The 24255-nt window shown below is 44.6% G+C and overlaps 1 protein-coding gene across 16 annotated transcripts in view; it reads left to right on the top strand.

The window, feature by feature from the left end:
• PRKCE (protein kinase C epsilon) overlaps positions 1-24255 on the top strand; it is a 539251-nt gene that overhangs the window by 169051 nt on the left and 345945 nt on the right. For 14 of the 16 annotated variants that reach the window (XM_017947484.3, XM_009184138.4, XM_017947485.3 and 11 more), the window contains one exon: positions 23019-23082. In XM_017947484.3, coding sequence (XP_017802973.1) covers positions 23019-23082 — 64 coding nt within the window. Of the gene's footprint in view, positions 1-12235; positions 13307-19864; positions 20520-23018; positions 23083-24255 lie in introns of those variants that run through there. The other 2 variants (XM_017947495.3, XM_017947496.3) reach the window with 2 other exon arrangements.

Below are 24255 nucleotides of genomic sequence, written 5' to 3' on the forward strand. Positions count from 1 at the left end.
ATGCAGTACTTTTACAGGACTGAGATGAGCTCAGAGCAAAATAAAGGAGGATGTTTTAAGTGGGTTGGACTGAAGGGGTGAATCTTCAATGGGATTTTCCAGCTGAAGGTAATGGAAACATCACAGCACATCAGCTTTTCTTGGTATTACATCATTCATCCAACAAGAGTTTATTAAGCACCTTTTAAGTGCCCAGAAATGTTCCATGTGCTCCTGGAACACACAGAACATTGCCGGGCACTTAAGAAACATGTGGAGATAGGGTAATCTCCAGGGACCAGCAAGAGGGATACGGGTGTGGACCTGCCTGGTGGGGAACTCCAGGATCGAGAGGGTAACAGATTCGAGGTGAAAGTAGGCCTGAAAATGTAGGTAGATTTTATTTGGTGGGGGAAAGTGGGAGTTTGGAGTTGGGGAGGAATGAACTGTGCTAAGGAAGGGCAGAATGAGAAAGGCCTGGCATAGTAGGAGGGCAATATGGCTAAGGCATAAGTGGGTGGGAGAGAGTTGGGAATTTCAGGGCTGGGTTTTGAAAGATGTTAAATGTCAGCAAGAGAAATGACTCGTGACAGTAGGAATCACAGAGTTGAAGATTTTTTAACTTTGCTATTTGGAAGTGAGGTCCTTAGGAGGCCTTTTGTCCTTGAGTCTTGTTTCAAGACACAAATGCCATTGAAGTTTTCAAACTGAAAGCTTCTCTCTCTTCATTCGTTGTTCTCGATCATTCCCAACTTTCTGTTTGGTGCATGGTTGTTGCAGATTTTTGCATTGTCCCTTCAAGAGTTTACAGTTGAGGCTCCAAGAGATTGTCCTGGGTCATGTTGACCTTAGAGGCAGAAGCAAGGCAAGACATCTGGCCTTCTGTCTCCCCACCCCCTTCCCACCCCCCAGCATGGCAACAGACTGCAATCTTACGAGGGTCTAGCTCTAGCTCCCTCACATCCAGAAGGCTTGTTTAGGTCTGGTGACAAATCACCTTAGAGATTACACAGCCAGCATCTTTGAGCCCCAAGGGTCAGGGGAGCCAAGCCTGGGGTAGGGAGGTGGAGGAGGCTCTTGGTTCAGAACTTCCAAGGCTAGTCTGCGATAATTCACCCCTTCAAGCCTCTTGTGCCCTATCTCACAGGCTGTGGGCATACTTCCTTTTTGTAATATTTAGAAGTTGGTGATTGATGGAGAGGAGGGACAGCATTTAAAAATATTATTTATGTCTAGTTACTTTACTCAACATTGAGTATTTACAAGTGGAAGTAATTATCTCCCCTAAGTTATAGTTTCTAAAGGAAGAGACAGACCACCATAGCCTGGAGTGGACACCATAAGCAACAAATGTTAATTGAACAGCCCCTAAATGCGGGACCCTTTGCTGGGCCCGGGAGGATGTTGGGGGTTGAGGTATAGAGCAGGCCACACCTCTGAAGGGCTGCCTGTGGAACCTACCTGGGGACTAGTAGTACAGGTGAGAAGAGAGTTCCTGACAGCCCAGTTGACCCTCAATGCCAAAGGGGTGGCTCAGAGGGAGACTGCTGGAGAAAGGAGTGAGGAGTCAGGATGTGCCCCAGAAAAGAAGGTATTTGGAGCCCAGCATGAAGCTGATTTGGGGACTGGCATGTGTCAGGGGACTTGGGCAGGATGGTGGCCAGGGGAGCCCGGCCTGAGCACTGGGCACTGGTGGTGGTAAATAAGGTATGATTGGAATGCAGGCCACAGTGCAGAAGTGGGTTACAATGTTGTGGAACAGAATGTCCCCCTGGGGACAGAGGGAAGTCTTGGGCAAGAAGTGTCCCGACGGCAGCTGTACTGTAGATTGGCTAGTTGAGTTTCTAGCTCAACTAGCTGGGTGGATTCGTGCTGAGGAGAGTAAGGGAAGATCTAGGAGCTGTCAGGCTAGAGGCTGAGGATTGGCGCCAGGGACTAGAATGGAACCGAAGGGTAGGCACAGCAGCTTACAATGAAGGGATTGAGGGGGCTTAGTGACTGAGGAGCTCTGAGGGGCGGGGTGTGGGAGGACCCATAGCCAGCTTTGGATGAAGGGCCTGGGAGAGCAGGCTGCAGAATGTTCTGGCGCCTGTCCAGGGTACTCTCTTTCTGAGTCATTTGTGTATACTTTTTCAGAAATGGTTGTGTCATGTCCACACATATCAGTTATTGTAGATATCAAATTTGTGTGTGTACAAAGGCGCACGGAGACAGGGAAGCTAAATGTTCCTGTCACCTCCAAAAGGGAGGATGGTAATTTTGTAGTTTAGGGAAGGCCCATGGCATTTTAACAGCAGTTGATTTACAGAGGATGAAACTTGAGCCAGCCCTGGAGGAAAGTGCTGTGGGCTCTTGGGGAGAAATTAGAAAGCAGCCCACATTGTGCACCCACAAGCAACCCCAGCAGATGAGGTCAGGGCCTAGGGGTGCAAACGCTCTGGGGTGGCCCAGGTCCTGCCTGCAGGGTCGTGGCTGTCTGCGGATGTGTCTGTTGTTGGACGTGGACACAAGGCTAACTGCCAGCCATTCCCAACTCTGCACAGTCGCTCGCTTCCTTATGCCTGGGCTGGGGTGCCCTGTAATGACTCTGGGCATAGAGAGCTTTGTGCCATGGGATTTGCACTTTCCACCTGGGTAACTAAGAACAGCTTGGCAATTGAAGCGGTGGTTGGGGTGCCTTTGGAGGTGCTGTGGGACAAGACATCTGAATACGTGTCACTCACTGAATGAGTTCCATCATTGCTAAGACTTTTCTATAGACTGGATTCTCTTTTCTGCCTTAGTTAGGAGTGCTTGCTTTTTAACCTTCTGTCTCTGTAAGGAGAGTTGCTTCTTAACTTTTTATTTCAGTAATGATTCCCTTATACAAAACTCTCATTAGTAATTACCCTTTTCTCCCACTAAAGGGTATATGATTGGCATGGGATGGCCAAAACAAAACATAATCACAGATAAGTGATGATCTATTTCATTTTCTGATTGGGTTCTGTTAGTCACTCCCTTGTCGCTAATTCCTGTTAAACCCCCACTCCCACCCCAATTGACCAGGTGCCATGCTAGGCCCAGTGGAAACGAAGATGTATGGACCCTGTCCTCAAAGAGCCCAGGCTCCGTTCCTTGCTGTCAAGCCGTGTGCTCCAGGAAACTTGTCAAGGAATAAAATGGACTCCACTAGGGCTTTGAATATTGGGATAGATTCCCAGGCCTGGGATTCTTAAGGCTTGAGAAGTTTGTCCTTGAGGACCACAGCCTTCCTACTGCTTCAAGCAACACACCTGAGTCTATGAGAGTTATCAGTAGTAACATTGAGCCTCTGCTCTTTCTGGATGAAAAAGAACTGGAATTGGTTGGAAAATATTTCACCCCTAGTAGCTGAGCTGCTGAATTACTTTCTCAGACAGGCTATTGAAACTTTTGGATCTCATTAAATCAGGAAACCTGCCATTCACTGACACATTAGTGAATTAAAGAATCAGAGAGTAACTTGACTTTCAAGGAGAGTAAGTGGTGGATTTTCTTCTATTTGACTAATTGGGTACCAGGGGATGTGTTACACTCCAGGATAGTCACTCCACAGCAAGAAAGTTGGGGGTAGGGAGCAGAAAGGAAGGGCCATGGTGGCAGGCACTCCCAGCTTCTTAGTTTAAATGCCACCTGCTGGCTTCCTGGGAGAGCAGCTTCCATCTGCCTGGGACAGAGAGCTTCCGGGGACAGAGGCATACCTGTGTCTCTGGCTGATTTCCCAGGTTGTTCCCTGGGCCCAGTTCCACCTCTGAGGGCATGTCCAGCTTTGCTGCTGGCAGCCACAGAGGCATCTGAGAGGCATGTGCTCTGGACAACTGGGTCTGTTCCGTGCTGGCAGAGCTTTCGCAGAGGCCTGCCCAGAGGCTCGCAGCTCCTGGGAGGAGCGAGGATATGGTGTCTGGCTCAGCTGAGATGGACCATGCATTACACTCACAAGATGTGCTCACTGGCTCACTGGCTTTCCTTGGCACTGCTGGGAGGTTGGCAGGCTTATGTCGCACACCCTGCAGGCTGCCACAGCTCCATCCTGTGTAGTGCTGACTACACTCCCAGCTTTCTATGAGGGCACAGCCCAGCACGGCTGTATGCAAGTTTACTATGTTTGTTGGTGGAGAGGTAATCTTGAGGCAATCAAAGAGAATCAGGGATAAATTTCAGGCTTCAGCAGGACTGTTCTGTTGTTAACACAATTAGTTCCATTAATCCTCTCCAATCATCTAAGGTAAACAGACAGCCTTTGAAGTCAGGGCAAACATCTTTGTGAAGAAAGGAAAGGATGAAGTGATCAACTCCTTTCTTTCCAAAGCCCTTACCATTGTGAATCATGAACAAAACGTTAAAAGCATCACCACCTGCTATATCCACACAAGAGGACCAGGGAAGCGGCTTGGGGAGTCTCTTAAGCGGGGCGTGTTGTGTCCCCAGCAGGGGATTGGGTTGGACTGGCGGGCAGGACTCCCTTCTCCAATTGAGATCTTCGAGAAAGCCTAGAATTAGCCTTTGGATAACAGTCCAGTTGGGCTACTTAAGTTGACCATTTCCTCTCTCCCTCCCACCCTTCCTCTCTCCCTCCCTCCCTTTCTCTGTTCTTTCCTCTCCCTCATGTCCTCCCTTCTTTTTCTCCTCCTTTTCTTTTTATTTTATTATGGAAAATTTCAAACATATGCAGAAATAGAGCAGAATAATGAACCCTCATGTCTCTACCACCCAGTTTCAATAGTTATCATGGCCCATGAGCAATTTTCCAGTTTGTGTTTAATGATCACCACCCCTCCCTCTATGTGAGTTTTCTGATTTGTTGTGTGTTGCTTATCTGTTTATGAATGAAGGGGGAAATTCTAATAGAGATTTCCTGTCTCTTCTTTCTCTTCTCCTTAGAAGTTGAAGGGGCCAACAATATTCGTTGGCGTGGAGGTTATCTGGGCCAAGAAAGTTGCAGTCAGGGCAGGAAAAGGGGTTGGAGAGGTTGGGTGGTGGGAACTGGGAAAAGGTTCTGCTGAACGTGGGTCCGCCTGGTGGGGTACATGGATTGAGAAGTGGGACTGCCTTTTTGTTTAGATTTCAGCAAATTTGCCAACTCTGCATTACTTTTATTCCCCGGGGATGAATGTAGAAGTGGTAGACTTCGTAACAACAGCTATGCCAGTGTCATCTTTGCCTGGCCTTGGTTCTAATGCTGTTACTCCCTTTTCTGTGTCTTACTTTAAAACAGGAGCTGCACCTTGTGGGGACCTTGTGGCTCTGCAGCCTAAGTAAGAGAGCACCTTGGGCAAGGGGTTTAGGCACTAGCCACGGTTTTCCTGCAACAGGCCTGGGACTTGGGGTGCCCTGTTACAGCCCCCCACCAGTGTATCTTGACAGAATTTCAGAGCTAAGGTGTTTAGTGGTGAGGGGTGGGACACTCAAATGTGTTAGAGCAACAGCAGCAGGCAGATAGGTTTCTTAGCAACAGGAAATGCCATTATGCCAACTTGAAACATTAGTTCAGTTTTTCTACTTTTTTTCCCCACTACACAAACCCCACTTTGCAAAAAGTGCAGACAGTTAGTTCAGTGGTGCATGAAATCAGCGTTACAACTGATGTAATAAAAACTACAGTATGCAGCTGGGCCCAGTAGCTTGCTCCTATAATCCCAGCACTTTGGGAGGCCAAGACAGGAGGATTGCTTGAAGCCAGGAGTTCGAGACCAGCCTGGGTAACATAGTGAGACACTATCTCTACAAAATATGTTGAAAAATTAGCCAGGCATGGTGGAATGCACCTGTAGCACCCAGCTACTTGGGAGGCTGAGGCAGGAAGATCACTTGAGCCCAGGAGTTAGAAGCTGTAATGAGCTATGATCATACCACTGCTTTTCAGCCTGGGCAACAGAGCAAGATCCTATCTCAAAAACAAAAACATGCCTACAGTGTATGTTTGGCAGGGAGGAGGGGGATGGGGGGATGATAGACTTGGGTTTTTTTTTTTTTTTTTCCATCTCTTTAGAAGATATACAGAAAGTTAAAAGAAGCAAGGCTTTTATAAGCCATGTGTCTGTGAAGAGGGTGCATGTTTGGTGATGAAGGTTTGGAAGGAGGGAAGTCAAAGTAGACCCCACCCAGGGCAGCAGAAGTCAGGCCTCTGCATTTTCAGACACCTGAGCAGATCCTCCTCACACTCCTCGTCTCATTGTGTTGGAGGGCTCCAGGGTCAGTCCTCATTCCTCCAGTTTCGTGGCTCAAACTACAGATCTATATCTTTTATCCAAAATGCTTAGGGCTAGATTTGTTTAGAAATAAAGAATTTGGGGGAATTTTAGAAGGTTAATACAGTAAATATTCTGTATATTACATAACATTCCCACTGGGTTCTGGGGCAGCTCTTTGTGATCAAACAAATAATATTTCTATATCACAAATGTACAAATATTCACAGGAAGTAGAATCAACATAGACAGTAAATAGCCTTATGTCATTTTGGGTTAGGTTTTATTGCTGAATAATTTTGACCCAAACTTCAATGAAACTTTTAGTTTTTAGAGCTTCGTGGCTGTCAGGATTGTGGATCGCGGGTTGTGGGTCAGTTCCATCTCTCTGCTGCCGACTACCAAATTCAGGTCTAAAGCTTGGACCTGCCCCCCGAACTTCAGACCTGTAGATGCAGCTGTCCCCGGCTGTCTCACAGACGTCTCCAACGTGGCCAGTGCGAACCTGCTCCTGTTCGCCCCTCCCACCCTGTTCTGATCCCCGTCTTCTGTTCAGCCAAGGGCAGCTCCATGTTTTGCTCAGGCCAGAAGTCTCCGTGCAATCCCTGCCTCCCCTCATCTCACACACTACGTGCAATCACGCAGCAAATCCTTTTGGCTCTATCTTCACATTACATTCAGAATCTGACCAATTACCATCACCTCCACTACCACCACCCCTTCCCAGCCACCGTCATCACTTGTCTGGACTATTGCCATAGGCTCCTAAGTTGCCTTCCTGCGTCCTCATGGGTGCCTCAGGTTTATTCTCCTTGCAGCCACTTTTTAAAGTGTGAGTCACAGCATCTCACTGCTCTGCAGTCTCTCCTCTGGCTTCCCATCTCCCTCACAGCCAAAGCCAAGGCACATGCCAGGCCCTGGCTCTCTGACCTCATCTCCAACTGCTTCCCACACTCTGCTCCAGTCACACCCATCTGCTTCAACTACTGGCAAAGACCAAGTCTTCCCCCACCTCCGTGCCTTTGCATCTGCTCCTTTCTCTGCCCCCAGTCGGGCTGGCTCTTTCCATGATCAGGGCTTTCCTGGATCAAAGGTGATAAAATTCTTACGTGTATTTGACCAAAATATCATATGGAAATCTAATAGGATAGAAGGTCATAAATGAAGGACCCATTCTGACATTCAGAGCTTGAACAGTTTTCAGATCGTTTTTGCTGTGTGCTTCAGGAAATGTCTTCCCTTCTGGTTCAGATCGTGGTGTGGGCTTCAGCATATGTGAGTCTCATTTGTTGTCCAGCTGTATGAGCCAGAATTGTTCATTTTTAAAGGCCTGGACTTCATAAATCATGTAGAAAACAAGCATAGATGTATAAGGAGAGTTGCCCATTTTCAGAGAATATATAGTGCCTGCTTCTATATATAATTTGTACCTCAAAACTTATGTATTAGTTACAGAAAAAAAGCCAGTTGGACAGTTTAGTGCACTCATTAGATTACATGTTAAGGCAGGTTTTATCCCAGAAAATAGAAAATCATGCCCTACTTCTTATTTACGTCTTGTTCATCGTTTTGATATAAAATCTAAAAGTCTTAAAAATTTGATTTATACCTTCAAAATTCAACACAGAGTCAACTGATGAATATTGGATTAAAGGAAAATGTCACTGATTTTGACATATCTAATCAATTCTGTTTTACTTTATGTTATATAATTTTGAGACTTATGCTTGGTTTCCTTAGAGAACCAGCATTTTTCTTTTTTTCCTTTTTTCCTGTCTTACAAAGAATTCAAGACAAATAGGAGAATATATTCCAGTGGATTTCCATACATACAAAGATAGTAACTCTGAATAGGTTGATGATAGGCACTGGATGGTCATATATAGCAGAAATGTTTGCCCATTCCTGATCAGTGAAGTCTGCTGTTATGACAGTTTGTTACATGAAAGGTAGTTAAAAGGTAACATTGTCTAGGATATAAAAAATGTAGACTGCCTCACCTCACAAAAGTGGAGGAACACCATTATATGCAGGAGATTTGATCAAAGCAAAGGATTTTTCAGTTAGATTAAAAATCTATTGAAAAGTCTATTGATAATCCCAACTACTTGTGAGGCTGAGGCAGGAGAATCGCTTGAACCCAGGAGGCGGAGGTTGCAGTGAGCCAAGGTAGCTCCACTGCTGTCCACTCTGGGCAACAGAGTGAGACTCCATCTCAAAAAAATAAGATAAAAATCTATTGAGCTATTGAAGCTTTTCCTTAATATGTTCAAACTGTATTCAACTAAGAAATACACTTGACTACTCACCACTCAGAGTTGGTGATTAGGATTGAGTAGTGCTGTAATTATTTGACCAGGAAATTATACTTTTCCAGAGATAAAATTTAAAATAATTCGTCTCATTTTTAATTTGTACCTTAAAGAACTGAAAATCAGGACAACTGAGTTTCTTTTTTTTTCAACCGTAGGCAATTTACTCAGGTGCTTTAATGGATTGTTTAACCTCATTATGACTCAGTTTCCTTACCTTAAATGAGAGGAGTGAACCACATAATGTTCTTAAAGCACCAAAAATTTACTTATTTTTAACAAAAAAGCTATAGTAGAAAGTAGAAGAAAAGTAGAAAGTTGAGAAACTATAGATACATAAAAAGAAAAAAATTATTCCACTCCCCCATAAACACCTTTTTTCTTTAGCATATGTACCTACCACATACATATTTCAGTTTTACAAAATTGGATCATAGAATACATGTTCCTTTACAATCTCATTTTCTCCCATTGAATACAATATTGTGAATATCTTTGCATGTTATTACATATAATTCAACAAGATTTTTTTCCATGATGGCATGGTATCTAATGGTTTGAATATGCTACAATTTATTTAAATAATTTTGTATTTAATGAACAATTAGTTTCTAATATTACACTCTTAAAATTTCTGTAATGATTATTCTCATAGTTAAATCTTTCCACATATGTGTGATTTGAGATAAATTCCCAGAAGTGGAACTGCAAGATTAAAGGATTTTTGTCATGTAAGGCCAAAACACTCTTTACAAATTTTGTGTCAATTTACATTTCATCAGCAGTGTATAATAGTGTTTGTTTCTTCCCCATTCTCATAAGTACTGCATAATAGTACTTCAGATGACATATTTTGGAATTTCTATTCAAGGTGGTCCTGGAGAAAATGAGTTTTGGGGTTTTTGTTTTGTTTTGGTTTTGCCTACTCAAGACCCCATATAAATTATAAAAAAGGAGAAAAGGGGGAAGTCTGTATTAACCAAGTGGGCAGAAAGAGGTCGTCATCAAACTATTTCAGAGAATTCTGGGAGATGAAAGTAGAAGGTGGGGTGGCAGCTAGTGGAGCAGAATAGAGGACTCTGGAGCTAGAGCCCAGAACATGTGCAGAGGGCACAAGAACCTAGCATAGAGCAGCTTCTCTGCAGGACTCTAAAGGGCTCCAGGCTTGAACACCAGGACACTTGCCCCAGGTGAAAACACGTGACCATTGGAAAGTCTATATGTGGAACCATATGCTCCCCACTGTCACTGCAGAAGGGCCTAACTTTCACATAAAAAATTGGAAGGTTCTTTGAGAAAGAAATAGTTTAATGGTTTGAGGAGAACTAGCAAAGCATTGTGGGTATTACTCTCCAGAAGAAATCAATTTCTCATTCAGGGACCCCCTGCTCTAATGGCCAGATCCCACCATCTAACACTATGGCAAACGGGTCCACAATTCTTAGAAATATGCTGCATTCGTAAACAAAAATAAATGAGAGAGAGAGAAATGAGAAAATAGGAAGGCACTGCCTGTACATGAGAAGGGCATTATGAATAAATAGAAAGGCATTTCTGGAAACTCAACATATTGTCAGAAAATTTCAGAGGAAGAATTATAAGATAAAATCAAGGAAATCTCCTAGACTATGGAATAAAAAGATAAAAGAAATGGATATATTTATATCACATAGTAAGAGACATAAGGATCATTCCTACTAGTCCAACATCTGCATAATAGGAGTTTCAGAAAGAAAATGAAGAAGAGACTCATGACAAAGAACAAATAGAAGAGTATCTCCCACAAATTCAGTGTCACTTAGGACAGTGAATCCAAAAAGTCACCCTGAGACATATCACTGTGACATTTTAGAACACTGAGGATAAAGAAGACCCAAAAACTTCCAGAAAGTGAAAACAACATTACCTATTAAACAACAGTAATCGGGCTGACATCAGAGTCCATTGATAATATTGATGTTAGAAGAAAGTTCTGATAGATTGTGATTTTTCCTGGAATTCTATATTCAGCTAAACTATCAATTATGTGTGAGAACAGGCATGAAAGGTTTTGGTAAGCTGGTTTTCTGATTAATATTTCAATGAGAATGTACTGTCCTAGCAAAAACAAGGGAATAACTCAGAATAAGGAAGAGAATGGATTTCCAAGACAGTGACTGCACCCAGCAGAACAATGAGGAGATATGCAGTGCTACAGTTGTGCAGCAGACCAGAGAGCGTCAGCTCAGATCAGGGAGAATAGGACAGTGGGGTGTCCCAATAGGTACACCCTGCAAGAAAAGAACACTGGGAAGACTCAAAGATCTGAGAAAGGCAATTGGTAGACTGTAAGATGAAGAATGCATTTGAATTAGGTGCTAGGTATATTAGCCATTGAGTGGCATGTGGATTGTTACATTGGGCCCATGGGAAAGAAGGTGTATGTAACACCATTTACAAAGTCATAATAAGGAAAAATGATTAGTTTTCAGATTTTAGAACTAATGTATACACAAAACATGGAAATTTACTATGGATAGAAAACAGAATGTCAGTGTTGTCAACCTTGATAGGTTAAGAGTAAAGACAAAAATTTCAGAGGTGGCTGGGATGCAGGGTGGCAAGCAGAGGATGGGGAATGCTGGAAGCACTAATGTCCTCTGGGTACAATGTGGAGGGTCAAGGGATATATTCTCTACAGTTGATGGAATAAGAAATTGACATTTTAGGTGTGTGGGTTTTTTTGTAGTTGTAGAGAACAGAGAATAAACAGAATTTTTGATGTATAACTTTTGTGGAGGGGCAAAGAGGAGGAAAGTGGTAAGTAAACTGAATCCTCTTCTATCATAGCAGCAAGGTAAGAGAGAATGTCTAAAATAAGAAATCAGGAAATTGAGGCATACACATTTTATTTAGGGATACAGCAGTGACCACCAGAAAAACCCATGTAAAAATTCTTAAAATTGGTCCCTCTGAGGAGTGATGGGGCAGAGGACTGTTGCTTCTCACGGCAAGCAGACATATAGCTTTTGGTTTCTTAAAACTGAACACATCACAGTACTTAGTTTTGGCTATATTTTAATGAATAAATAACACAAAAATATATAACCCAAATAAAACTTTGACTAATTTGATAAGCAAGAGAAAAGAAAAAAGATATTATCCTTTATTTTATTTTTGTATGTATTTTTAAACTAAATGATTTTCAAGTCATTTCTGACTCTTAGATTTCATGCTTCTATAGTTTTTTATAAGACTTTTTCTCACAGGACATGGTTCCAACTATATGATGAAAAGCAATGGCAAATAGAACTGGTATACAGAGAATTATGATACAGTAATATTCCCCAGAGAGCAATTATTCCCCAAAGTTGGGCATCCTGCATCACATGTGTATGTCATTGTCTGAGCCTCTCAGCCATTTTGCTGTGGGTTTAGTGTACCTTACAACTATGAGCTCCAGGAGGACGATGAAGGAGCATTACTCTCATTGCTCTTGTGTCCAAGGAGCAACTTTTTTTTTTTTTTTTTTTGAGACAGAGTCTTGCTCTGTTGCCCAGGCTGGAGTGCAGGGGGGCGATCTTGGCTCACGCAACCTCCGCCTCTTGGATTCAAGCAATTCTTCTGCCTCAGCCTCCCTAGTAGCTGGGACTACAGGTGCAAGCCACCATGCCCAGCTAATTTTTGTAGTTTTAGTAGAAACGGGATTTCACCATATTGGCCAGACTGCTCTTGAACTCCTGACCTCATAATCTGCCCACCTTGGCCTCCCGAAGTGCTGGGATTACAGGCATGAGCCACCGCGCCCGGCAAAGGAGCAACTTTTTCATCATTCATGCAGTATGGGCTCCATGACAGCTCACAATGTGTTCTTTCTGTAGATCTCCCAGAGCTCAGGCTGTCTGTGGGGCAGCCTGCCAGGTCTCAAGGTACCAATTGGAAGCATTGGGTCTCCAGTTGGAGAACCCAGCTTTAACGCACACTCCTCTTCTGCAAATTGTGAGGATGTGTGCAAGTTATTTAAATTCCTAAGCCTCAGTTTTATCACCCATCAAATGGTTAAGAACAACAATATTGCCTTCTTCACATAGGTAACTCATGTAGAATATTCAATAAAGGGTGCTTATTAGAGTTGTGATTATATTAGTATTCATAACACAGTCTCTCTTTTGAAGAACTCAGAAAGATGGAAACGAATGATAATGTCTTGGCTTTTAAAGGGAGTCAAGAACTGAATATCAGCCCGGTGTGGTGGCTCATGCCTGTAACCCAGCGCGTTGAGAGGCCAAGGTGGAAGGATCACTTGAGGCCAGGAGTTCAAGACCAGTCTGGGCAACGTGGCAAGAAAACAAACAAACAAAAAAGAACTGAATATTTTTGTGAGCAGCCATTGGTAAAAGTTCTATTAGGTTGTGATACCACAGAGACAGAAAATTTTCTGATACAAAGGTAATTTTTCTGGTTGCAAAATCCTGAGTTCCTGACTGAGCTTGCCTCTGTTCACGTGGATTCATTCAGTTCCACTTGGAGTCTTTATTGACTACCTATCTCAATCCCAGCCCTGAATCAAGAGCTGTGGAATCCTCAAAAGAAGGACATGGCTTAGCAGGAGAGGTGCTCACAGTCTGGGTGGGAAATAACAATCATAATGACCTGGCAGCTCATATTTACAGGAAGTTGTGTGCCAGACAGTTTCAAGTACTCCACCGTCTCCTCGAATCCTCCCAACACTCTGAAGCAGGTCCTGCTGACATTCAACTTGTAAGATGAAGAAATCAAAATAAGTGCCACAGAGCTTTAAACAGGCAGAACTGGATTGGAACCCAGGTAGGCTAGCTTCAAAACCTTTACTTTCAATCACTGAGAATTGACTTAGTGTAAGAAATAGGAAACGTAAGATAAAACACACACATTCAAATATAACCTAGTGATAGGGACCATTGCCAATCAAAATGCAAAATGTGAAATGCAAAGTGCCGACTGGCAGTGGATTATCTGCTTCAGAATGCTTGGGTAGCTGGCTACATTGCCTGCTATTAGTACTCACCTACCTCTTCTTAGGATGTACAGTCATGTACCGCCATTTCTCTCAAAGTAGACAGGCAGACTGCTGTGACCAGATGATGTTGTGTACCCTTATATACTCTCCACATTAGTTTAGGCACTTTTGGATGTTTTCTCAGCTCAAGAAAGCATTTATGTACACATAGAGTTATTCATTTTTAGCTACCTCTGTCATCGGAGGGAGCCAGCTCTCTGGGGCCATTTCTGAGCCTGCTAAAAAGAGGAAGTAGGTGCTAACTTGAGCCGACTCCATTTGTGGTATGTTGAGAGCTAAGATCTGTAACGTGGGCCTCCCGTCCAGCCAACAGGAGTTTCACAAAAAGATGATGGCTGCTGCTAACTTGGTTCCCGGTGACCTGGCTACGGGTGAAAGAGAAAGCAGTGTTTCTGCCAGTTTTGAGGGGTGTTTATTTAAGGTGTGTCTGGCAACTGAAGCAAGCTGTAGTCTCGGGGATTGGAGATTATAAACAGCCAGTGCAGTAAAAAGGGACATTTTATTTTTTTTAAATGGGTAGTAACTTAAATTTTTAACAAGTTAGCTCAGAACATGGTTTTGTAAATGGGCATAGAATAAAGAATAAGGCCTCCTTTCCTGATTTCTGGTTTGCTCCTCCTGTCATGTCCATCTCTGGAGTCAACTCTAGCCTTTTGCTGATTAAGACTGCTTCTAGAGATGAGGACATATGTGCAGAACACGTGTGTGCATGTGCGTGTGTGTGTGTGTGTGTACACCCATATACTCCCCCATTGTATTCACACAGCAGCACAGCATCAAAAACTTACGGTGTGTTGCTTTATTCCCCCTCCACTTAATGTATCACAGAGCTAGTTCCCTATCAGTTGGTACATTTAGATCTTTTTCAGTCTTTTTAAGGACTCACATGGTGATCTACCATATGATGTACCATAATTTATTTAAGCAGTCTCCTATTCATGGATATTTAGGCCATTAAGTTCATTAAAAGGCTTTCTAGAGCATTTGGTCTAATTATCTTGTTTTATATATGAGGAAATTCAGATCCACAAACACACAGACAGATTTAAATAATTCAGCAGACTCTCAAACCTACATTTTGGATGTGTTTATCTTGCTATTATTGTATTTTGATCACAGGAGACAGGAGAAGGTGGCTCAGCTGTGTGCCTGTGAGTGTGTTTGCACATGTGGGTGTGTGTGTGAATGTGCGCGCCTACACAGGTAGGTGTACATTATGTTGTGTGACAGATGTGCTCTTGAAAAACTCTGAATGAGTCCTTTTATTTTTAAAAATGGAATATGAAATTTTAAATGCTCCGAGGGTGGGAATAGGATTTGTTATTTAAAGGAAACTTGTGGAGGAATCCTTATGCGAAATAAATCCTTTTTTTCCATTTTTAAAAACTGCTCCATTGAGGTATAATTTACATACAATTAAGTGCATTCATTTTAAGCGTAGGTTTGATTTGTCCCGCCAAATGTCTACATTCATGGAGCCGCCACCACAATCAGGATGGAGAAAACTCCCATCACCCAGGATGTTCCCCTGTGTCTCCTGGCATTCACTGGCCACCTCCGTCTCCAGAGAATCACAGATGTGCTTTTTGTTATTGTAGGTTTGTTTTGCCTGTTCTAGAACATCGTATCAGTGGAATCCTGTGGTATATACTCTTTAATGTTCGGCTTCTTTCACATAGCATCTGTGTTGCATGTATTAGTAGTATATATATATATGTGTGTGTGTGTGTATATATATATGAAACAGGATCTCACCTAGGCTGGAGTGCAGTTGTGCAATCATAGCTCACTGCAGCCTCCAACTCCCAGGTTCAAGCCATCCTCCTGCCTCAGGCTCCCAGGTACCTAGGACTGTAGGCATGCACCACCATACTCAGCTAATTTTTTAAATTTTTTGTAGAGACAAGGTCTCAGTATGTTGTACAGGCTGGTCTCAAATTCCTGGCTTCAAGTGATCCTCCTGCCTCAGCTTCCCAAAGTGTTGGAATTACAGGGGTGAGCCACCATGCCCAGTCCTCATTCTTTTTTATTGCTAAGTAACTTTCCATTACACGGATGTAGTGTGGTTTGCTTATTCATTTACCTATTGTTGGACATTTGGGACATTTCCAGTTTTGGGCTGTTAGGAATGAAGCTGCTGTGAACATTTCTGTATAGTAGATGGCTTCCCAATAAATCCACGCCACAACTCAGCGTACAGATCCAATTTTTTAATATATTGAAGTAGTATAAGCTAAGGCCATCCATTCAATAAGTCAACATGTAGAAATCTGTATTGAATCCCTCCCATGTGCTGGACAGACAGGGTCCTGCCTTGCAGGGATGTACACTGAAGCCTGCATGTCTTTGCACTGCAATGGAAGGTGTTTGAGAAAAACAATCTGCCCCTCCCCTTATTTTCTGAAAGCAAGTGCTATTATAAGCCCATTAACAGAATAGAATCTTGAACGTATTTGATTACATGTGTACTCTCTGCTTTTTGACCAGTCACTGCACAATACCAATACAGCTAGTAGCAAATTTTACCCCAAATGAAGAGTCTTTAATTAGCTGCTAACTTCAAAATCAGCACCCCGCAGCTGCTGATGAGTTGCTCATTGTATTGCCTCAATGCTTTCTGCTTTCCAAATGCAGAGCTGGGAGGACACCTGCTGCCTGAATGTCCCCTGCTCTGTCCAGCTGGCCTCTCCCATGCCAGGTGGGTCTGGGGACGGTAGTGTGCCTGCGGTGCCTCCAGGGGAGAGTGGCCATCAGTGAAGGGGTACAGGACTTGGGCAGTGGACCCCCTGCTTTGGGAACTAGTCCCTCAGTCTTCTCTCCTGATGGTTCCCCTTCTGCCTCCTCCTCTCTCACTCTCCACCCTCCTCCAAGTAAAAAATAAAAAGACACAGCAGTAGATTACCTAGGACCTTACTGGTGGAACGAGGGCAGTGCAAGCCTTCCCTTGTCCTTCTCATCCTTTCTGGATTCATCTTTTTCAGACTCTGTCCCTCCCTTTTTTGCCTCTCTCCACACCTTCGTGCCTGACAGCAGATGGGAAGGGAAGTGAAACTCAAATTGGGCCTGTGAGACCTTTGTGGGCTGTCCTGAGTAAAGGTTTGCTTAGACATCTCAGGCAAAAGTTGAACCTATGGTTGGGAAGCTCGACTTTGTATATTAGACCTCCCTTCCCTTGAACCCAATAACCCGCAACATGTAGGTGTACAGATACCTGTGGGTCACATGGGGGCTGACAGTAGCACATCAGCCAGCAGCCCGGAGAGCAGCACAGGGGGAGTCCTTTCTATTTTGCTGTTGTGGTTGTCAGAGCTCCTGCTGGGCAGGTGTGGTGTCGAGGAAGGAACATGAGTCTGAGAAACAGGAGTTGAGGGAGCAAGTTCTTTTTTTTTTTTTTTTTGAGATGGAGTCTCGCTCTGTTGCCTAGGCTGGCATGCAGTGGTGCGATCTTGCCTCGCTGCAACCTCTGCCTCCCAGGTACAAACGATTCTCCTGCCTCAGCATCCAGAGTAGCTGGGACTGCAGGTGCGTGCCACCACACCCAGCTAATTTTTGTATTTTCAGCAGAGACAGGGTTTCACCATATTGGCCAGGCTGGTGTCAAACTCCTGACCTCAAGTGGTCCACCTGCCTCAGTCTACTAAAGTGCTGGGATTATAGGTGTGAGCCACCACACCTGGCCTAGGGAGCAACTTCTGATTCTGCCAGTCCGGCTTCAGGGGTCTCATGTACAGACATAGGTGTGAATGGCACCCCCTGGGGTTGTGCAGCTGGTGTGACCTCACTAGCACACCGCATGATATAATGGCCACCTATCTTCCTTAACCCCAGCTTTCTCAGAAGTTCAACAGCACTAGTAATACTTGTTACCACGCCTGTAATCCCAGCACTTTGTAAGGCTGAGGTGGGAGGAAGGTTTGGGCCCCAGAGTTTCAGGCTGCAGCCATGACGGCACCACTTCACTCCAGCCTGGGGGACAGAGCGAGACTCTGTCTCAAAAATGTCTTCTTGAAAATAGCAAAACTCGCTACCTTACAGATTAATTGTGAGGAATAAATAAATGAATGCATATGAGGGGCTTTGTAAATGACTGAGCACCACCCCAAAAAAGTCCCTATCTTTTTGTTTTTCTTTTTTTCTTTTTTTTTTTTTTTTTGAGACGGAGTCTCGCTCTGTCGCCTAGGCTGGAGTGCAGTGGCCGGATCTCAGCTCACTGCAAGCTCCACCTCCCGGGTTCCCGCCATTCTCCTGCCTCAGCCTCCCGAGTAGCTGGGACTACAGGCGCCGCCACCTCGCCCGGCTAATTTTTTGTGTTTTTAGTAGAGACGGGGTTTCGCCGTGTTAGCCAGGATGGTCTCGATCTCCTGATCTTGTGATCCGCCCGTCTCGGCCTCCCAAAGTGCTGGGATTACAGGCTTGAGCCACCGCGCCCGGCCTTTTTTGTTTTTCTAAGATTGCCTTTTCAGGGCTTGCTGTGGGTCGGGCTCTTCCCCATTGCCATGTTCCTAATTCACATGAGAGGCACTCTCGTTGCTGCCCAGACCTCCCCTCAGAGCACCATGGGGTGGTCCAGGTGTCTAAGGCATTGCTGTGCCTTCCAGGTCTGCCTGGGGAAGACAGTGACACCTGAAAAGGGGAATGAGCCCACTCTGGGGACGGGAGGGTTGAAGGAAGGAGAATGCACCTTGGACTGGATTGTCAGAGGAGGCTCAGTTGGCCAGGCGGGGCTGGGGGTTGTGAGCGTGACTTGCAAGCTCTGTCGACCTCTCCTCTGTGCCCCAGGCTGACCTGGGTGAGAATTCTGGCTGAAAGCTCTCTAAGCCTGTTTTTCATCAGGAAAGTAGAGAATATTGCGGTCTCACGGGAGAATAGATGAACTAATGCAGGTAAGGTGCCTAACATGGTGTCAGAGGCACAGTAGGTGTTGTTGCCCTTCTTTCATGAGTACCACAGGTCCTCCTGATGCCCAGGTATACCCTGGGTGTAGCCCTTCCTGCCCCGGGTTTCCCCGAGAAAGGGTACATATAATACTCTTACCTTGGATTTTAAAGGACAATAATCTTATCTTAGTTAAGAAAATTTTTTTTAGAGATACGATCTCACTTGTCACCCAGACTAGAGTGCAGTGGCACATCGCAGCCTGGATCTCCTGGGCTCAAGCAATCCTCCCGCCTCTGCCTCCCAAGTAGCTGGGACTACAGCTGCATGCCACTGCACCTGACCTTTAGTTCTTTATTTAATACTCACAACAACACTGTAAAGTCATCAAGTGTCCTGGAATTACATGTAATAATACCAACTTCATTGAGGAAAGCTTGTTATAGTAGAAATAACATTGGACTAAGAAGCAGAAGGCTTGGCTTTTTCATGATAACTGCACCAATGATGACTATTTTATGCCTGGTGCCTTTGCTAAGCACTGTTCATAGACTATCTCATTTAACCTCACAGCAGCCCCGTTTCACTGACAAGCAGGCTGAGGCACAGGGAGGGTAGCTGCTTGCTTCAGGCCACATGGCCACTAAGTTTGCTCTTACCCACCACGTGTAGAGTGTCTCCTGGGTGCTCAGTTAAAAAAATTTTTTTTAACTAAGGTAAGCTGCCAAGTGCATGTATGTTTCATGGAATTTTCATGACAACCCATTTCACAGATGAAGAGGCTAGAGGCTCAGGAAGAGTAAATAATTGCCTGAGGTCACTCAACTGATAAAGGACAAAATGGATTCTGCCCTGATTTGACACCAAAGGCTGTGTTTGTCTCCCCCAGTTTGACTGCCTTGCTTCTGGCCCCTGCTGGAGGGGTAGCTGAGGCACCGTAGTGTGAAAGAGAATCATAGTCAAAGAAAATAGAAATAGTAGCTGGGAAGATGTGTAAAGTTGGGGTATGAGGTCTAGGAGGTTTGATAAATTGGGTTGCATCTGGGAGAACTGGGAGGAGCATGGTGCAAAGAAGGGGCTCAGAACTAACCCTGGGAATGGCTGGGAGGTGGTAGCGAGCCTGCTTTTGTGCCATGCCAGCTGCATGGTGCCAATGCTGACTGACAGCTTGCAGGGTTGTGCAGGGCTGGGCACCTACGTTGCATCGTTATTTGGACCATGTAATCGTGAGCAGAATTTATGATTAAACTAATTCAGCAGTGAAGTTGTGTCACACTCTTCACCATCTTTTATACTTGGTGACCCCTCCAGTCATTGAAGACCCACCACCTTGGTTGGATTCTCAGAGCTTCCTCGCTTGGCTGGCTGGGGCTTGGCCGGCGATCTGTGGCCATCTGCTCATGCTGCAAAGCTCTTTGTTGCTTTTGGCATGTTTAATAGCTTAATTTCTATTTTTCTGTTTGGAAATGCAGTTCACCAGCACTGAGGCTGCAGTGGGTGCTAAAATGGTTTCTGATTGCTATCTTGAATGTTAATATCCGAATACATTTTATCATGAATGACCTGTCCTCCCTGCCACGAGTTCTCACTCCCCTTTTGCAAAGATGGGCATGGTGCCTGCCTTTGGATAGGCCCTGAAGCCCATCTCATTCCTTTGCTCTCTCCCTGCCTGCTTTACACAGATAGCATTGTACTTTGCCAATAAAGTCCACAGTCGTGGGAAATCTTTGAGTTGGAGGATATGAGAAAGAGTTTCATTTTGCCGGCAGGGTTTAATAGGGATGATCTAATCTCTAAAAGGCATACAGTATTTAAATTCCATGCTTTTGGGCAAGAGGGCCCCTGATATTTTTGAACTTTGGCAGGGAGAAGATTCTGGTTTGGCTCTATTCAGTAGAGCCGACTGTTGGTTTTCCTGTTTGTCATTCGCTACAGGGGCTGGTGAGGGTCAGCACTAGTGGTGAGAATTCTGGAGAACATTTTCTTTTCCCAGAAACTTAAAATCATGGACTCTTGGGGAGAAAGGAATGAGAAAGGCAGCATGCGGAATTACCAATTTGGTATTTGGTTCCCATCTGGATTTAAAACCGAAGATCCCAAACTCAGGTGAGCAGCTCCCCCGGGGTGCCCAAGGGGCAGCGCAGGCCTGCTCGTGGCACTCCCTCACTCCTGTGCTGATGGAATACCTCAGCTATCACCAGTGGCCTCTCCCATGAGGCACTGAAGAGTCTTGTGGACGAAAATGAAATTTTGAGGGAAACCTTAAGCTCTCCTAACTATTGGAGGCTGAGTCAGGAAACAAGATGGGGCTCTGGAGTGGCTCTGGGAGTCTCCTGGATTGTGTGTAGGGTGAGACGTTGGGAGAGTTTAGAGAACATCGTTCCAGCTGGTTGCTTTGTCTTATAGGGATATGTGGGGCTCATGGTATAGCCACCTCATCTTTCCTCTCCCCTTGTTCAAATGTCATTTTAGTAGAGATCACATGCCTGCCTTTCTTCCTGGGGATGGAGCCTTGGGAAGGTGAATGATCCCAGAAGACTCTGGAAGTTCTGAACACAGAGCCTTTTCCCACCTCCATGAGTGTGTGCTGGGTGTTTCCTAAGAGACAGTGAGCTAAGAACTAGGGATGTGAATCTGGTTATCATACTTTCTGTCTAGCAGGACGGAGAGGTAGATGGACAAAGTATTACAGCTTCATAGGAGCTGTATTAGTCAGGTGTCTCTAGAGGGACAGAACTAATAGGGTATATGTATATATGTATATATGAATGGGAGTTTATTAGAATTGACTCACACGATCACAAGGTGAAGTCCCACAATAGGCCGTCTGCAAGCTGAGGAGCAAGGAAGCCAGTCCGCGTCCGAAAACCTCAAAAGTAGGGAAGCCGAGAATGTAGCCTTCAGTCTGTGGCTGAAGGCCCAAGAGCCCCTGGCAAATCACTGGTGAAAGTCCAAGAATCCAAAAGCTGAAAAACCTGGGGTCTGTTTGAGGGCTGAAAGCATTCAGCACAGGAGAAAGATGAAGGCCAGAAAACTCAGCAAGTCTAGTCTTTCAAACTTCTTCTGCCTGCTTTATTCTAGCCACGCTGGCAGCTGATTAGATGGTGCCCATCCAGATTGAGGATGGGTCTGCCTCTCCCAGTCCACTGGCTCAAATATTAATCTCCTTTGGCAGCAGCCTCACAGACACACCCAGGAATAATGCTTTGCATCCTTCAGTCCAATCAAGTTGACACTCAATATTAACCATCACAGGAGCCATGAGTAAGATGTGTCTGGTGTATTGTGGGAACACAGATGAGGGGCTAATTAATTCTGACTGGGCATATCTGGATAGATTTCAGAGAGGAGGTGATAATTGACCTTGACTTTGAAGGAGGAGGAGATATGCACTAGACTGACTCTTCTGAAGTAATTCTTGCTAAATGCGTGCCTGCTCTTTGCTGGGGACAGTGAAAAAGGAAAAGGAGGGGGATAGTGGTTCCTGCCCTCAAGATATTCACAGCTTGTTGGGGAGAGAGCCTGGCACTATGAACCAATGAAAGCTCTGTGTAGACAGATGGGATTGTGGAGGCGGAGAGGCTAGCAGGGGGACTTGGTGATCCAGAGTTTCCAGAGTTACTACTCTCTCTTATAGAGAGAACACAGTTTCTGTAAGGATAGTTCAGTCCTTTCCGTAGATGTCTTTAACTACAAGAGGCCTAGCCCTCTGGCTTTTGTCTTACCTGATTATTTCACCACCCTACCTCTGTATATTATAAGTAGTTAGCTGGATTTGAGGTGGAGAGGGAGGAAGTGAGGGTGCCTGTGCTATTTCCTATGCCTTGCATACCTTCCCTTCCCTCTTCTCTTCCCTCTTCTACACTGATGTCAGGCTCATCAGATGCTTTATCAGTTGTTTTCCGTCCTTTATCATTAAGCTAGGTTCAGCATTGTTCTCCATTTTTTAACTCCATAATGAGATGATAAATGCCGTAAAAGCAGGAATAGTGTCTTAATGCTTCTCATATTTCCCCTGGGAGCAGTTTGTGTGGTATAAAGAATATGGATTTCTCAAGACAGGCTTGGCATTGAATCTCAGCATTGTCACTTACCTTGGAATTTGGGCACAATTTCCATATCTATAAAATAGGATTACATAGGACTTTTTCAACCTCGACATCATTGATGACATTTGGGGCTGAATGATTCCTTGCTGCGAGGGGTCATCCTGTGCACTGTAGAACGTTTAACAGCATCTCTGGCTTCCACCCACTAGCTGCCAGGAGCAGCACTCTCTCTCTCCAATCATGACAAAACTGCCTCCAGATGTTTGCCAAGTGTCCCCTGTGGAGCAAAATTGCCCCCAGTTGAGAACCACTGGGATGGTGCTACCTATGGGGTATGCATCAGACCTCCCAGGTCTGCATCTGGAACACAGTAGGCATTCAGTAAATGTTGATTCTCTTTCATTCCTAATTCACCTAGCACTCAACACATTGTAGGTAGGTGAATTACATGGAGCTGTGTCTCTAGGTTTTAGCAGTTTGGGGTAGAAATGTTGTAGAACTCTCAGGTTGTCCACACGATGCACTAACAGAGTCACTGTCATTTTCTTAATTGCAGATTGATCTGGAGCCAGAAGGAAGAGTGTATGTGATCATCGATCTCTCAGGGTCGTCGGGTGAAGGTAGGAGAGTGTGACCTCTCATCCCTGTTCTCTTCCACTGGCCCTTTGCCTTCTGGGTCTCTTCTTTCCCTCCTTGGCCAGGACACATTATAGTGACATTTAATTAATTGGCATCCTTTAAAGGAAAAGGTTATTTTGAAGATGCTTACGCCTGTGTACCAAAAGGGATCAGCCATCTGTTAACTTTGGTGGAGCAGAGGGAAGATTTTGGACTTACCACGTGAGGCCAATAAAACGGGCGTTTTTGCATGCTGTGTGCAAGGCAGGCTTCAGCGGCGGGGCAGCCTCTCCCAGGAGGCTTGCGTGGGGTTTGTGTGTGTGTGGTGGGAAGGAAGTAAAACTAGTTGGTCTAACGGCATCCAGAAATGAAACAAATAAGGTGACAAACTTCAGAATCTTCTTTAGAGCTTCGATAGAAGTGGGACTTCTTTTACCAGTTCTTTACACAGGCAAAAGCTCTGCTCTTAAAGAGAAATAATGGGGGGTGGGGGAACATCTGCTCCCCACTGACTGATTCGATGGCATATTACACCCTCTTCCTCTTACACCTTCTTCTTTCAATCCTTTCTTTGCTCACTTAATACACTTAAGACCTTTGAAGCACTTGCTGGGTGTTGAGGACTGAGCAGTCAAGGGAAGAAGGGAAGCCTAGAAAATAAAACCTTATCCAAATGGGAACAAGGAGATATAACCGACTTATGCTCTAAGAAAGATTTGGAATTCAGACTGAAATGTAGTTATTGTGGCCATCTTTTCTCTACTGCTCCTCCATCTGTGGGCAGGGGGACAGAACAGTTGGCTTTAATGCCATGGCAGGGATATTAGAAGACAATCTGTAGTTCCTCTTGGCAGTGAGAAACAAGCCGTGTTTGGGGACTGTGTCCCAAAGGGAAAGATGGACACTGAGCTCTCTCAGCTCTCCTGCCTGGAACACTTGGGCCTCTCACAACATCTCCCCAGAATACTGGGGATCACAAGCTCAAAGTCACAATCCCACACACTGTAGTTTAAAGCTCAGTGATAGAAGGCAGGATTATATATTCAGTTAGTCAAATGATGTGCTTGACAGTGGTGCCTGATGATTTCCATTCGGCTAATTTATCACCCAATCTCAACAGGTATTCGGAAGAATTCAATAATTGTGTATATATGGGGATTATAATAGAATTAAGC

This window comes from Papio anubis, chromosome 14 (genome assembly GCF_008728515.1).
Source record: "Papio anubis isolate 15944 chromosome 14, Panubis1.0, whole genome shotgun sequence".
NCBI lineage: Eukaryota > Metazoa > Chordata > Mammalia > Primates > Cercopithecidae > Papio > Papio anubis.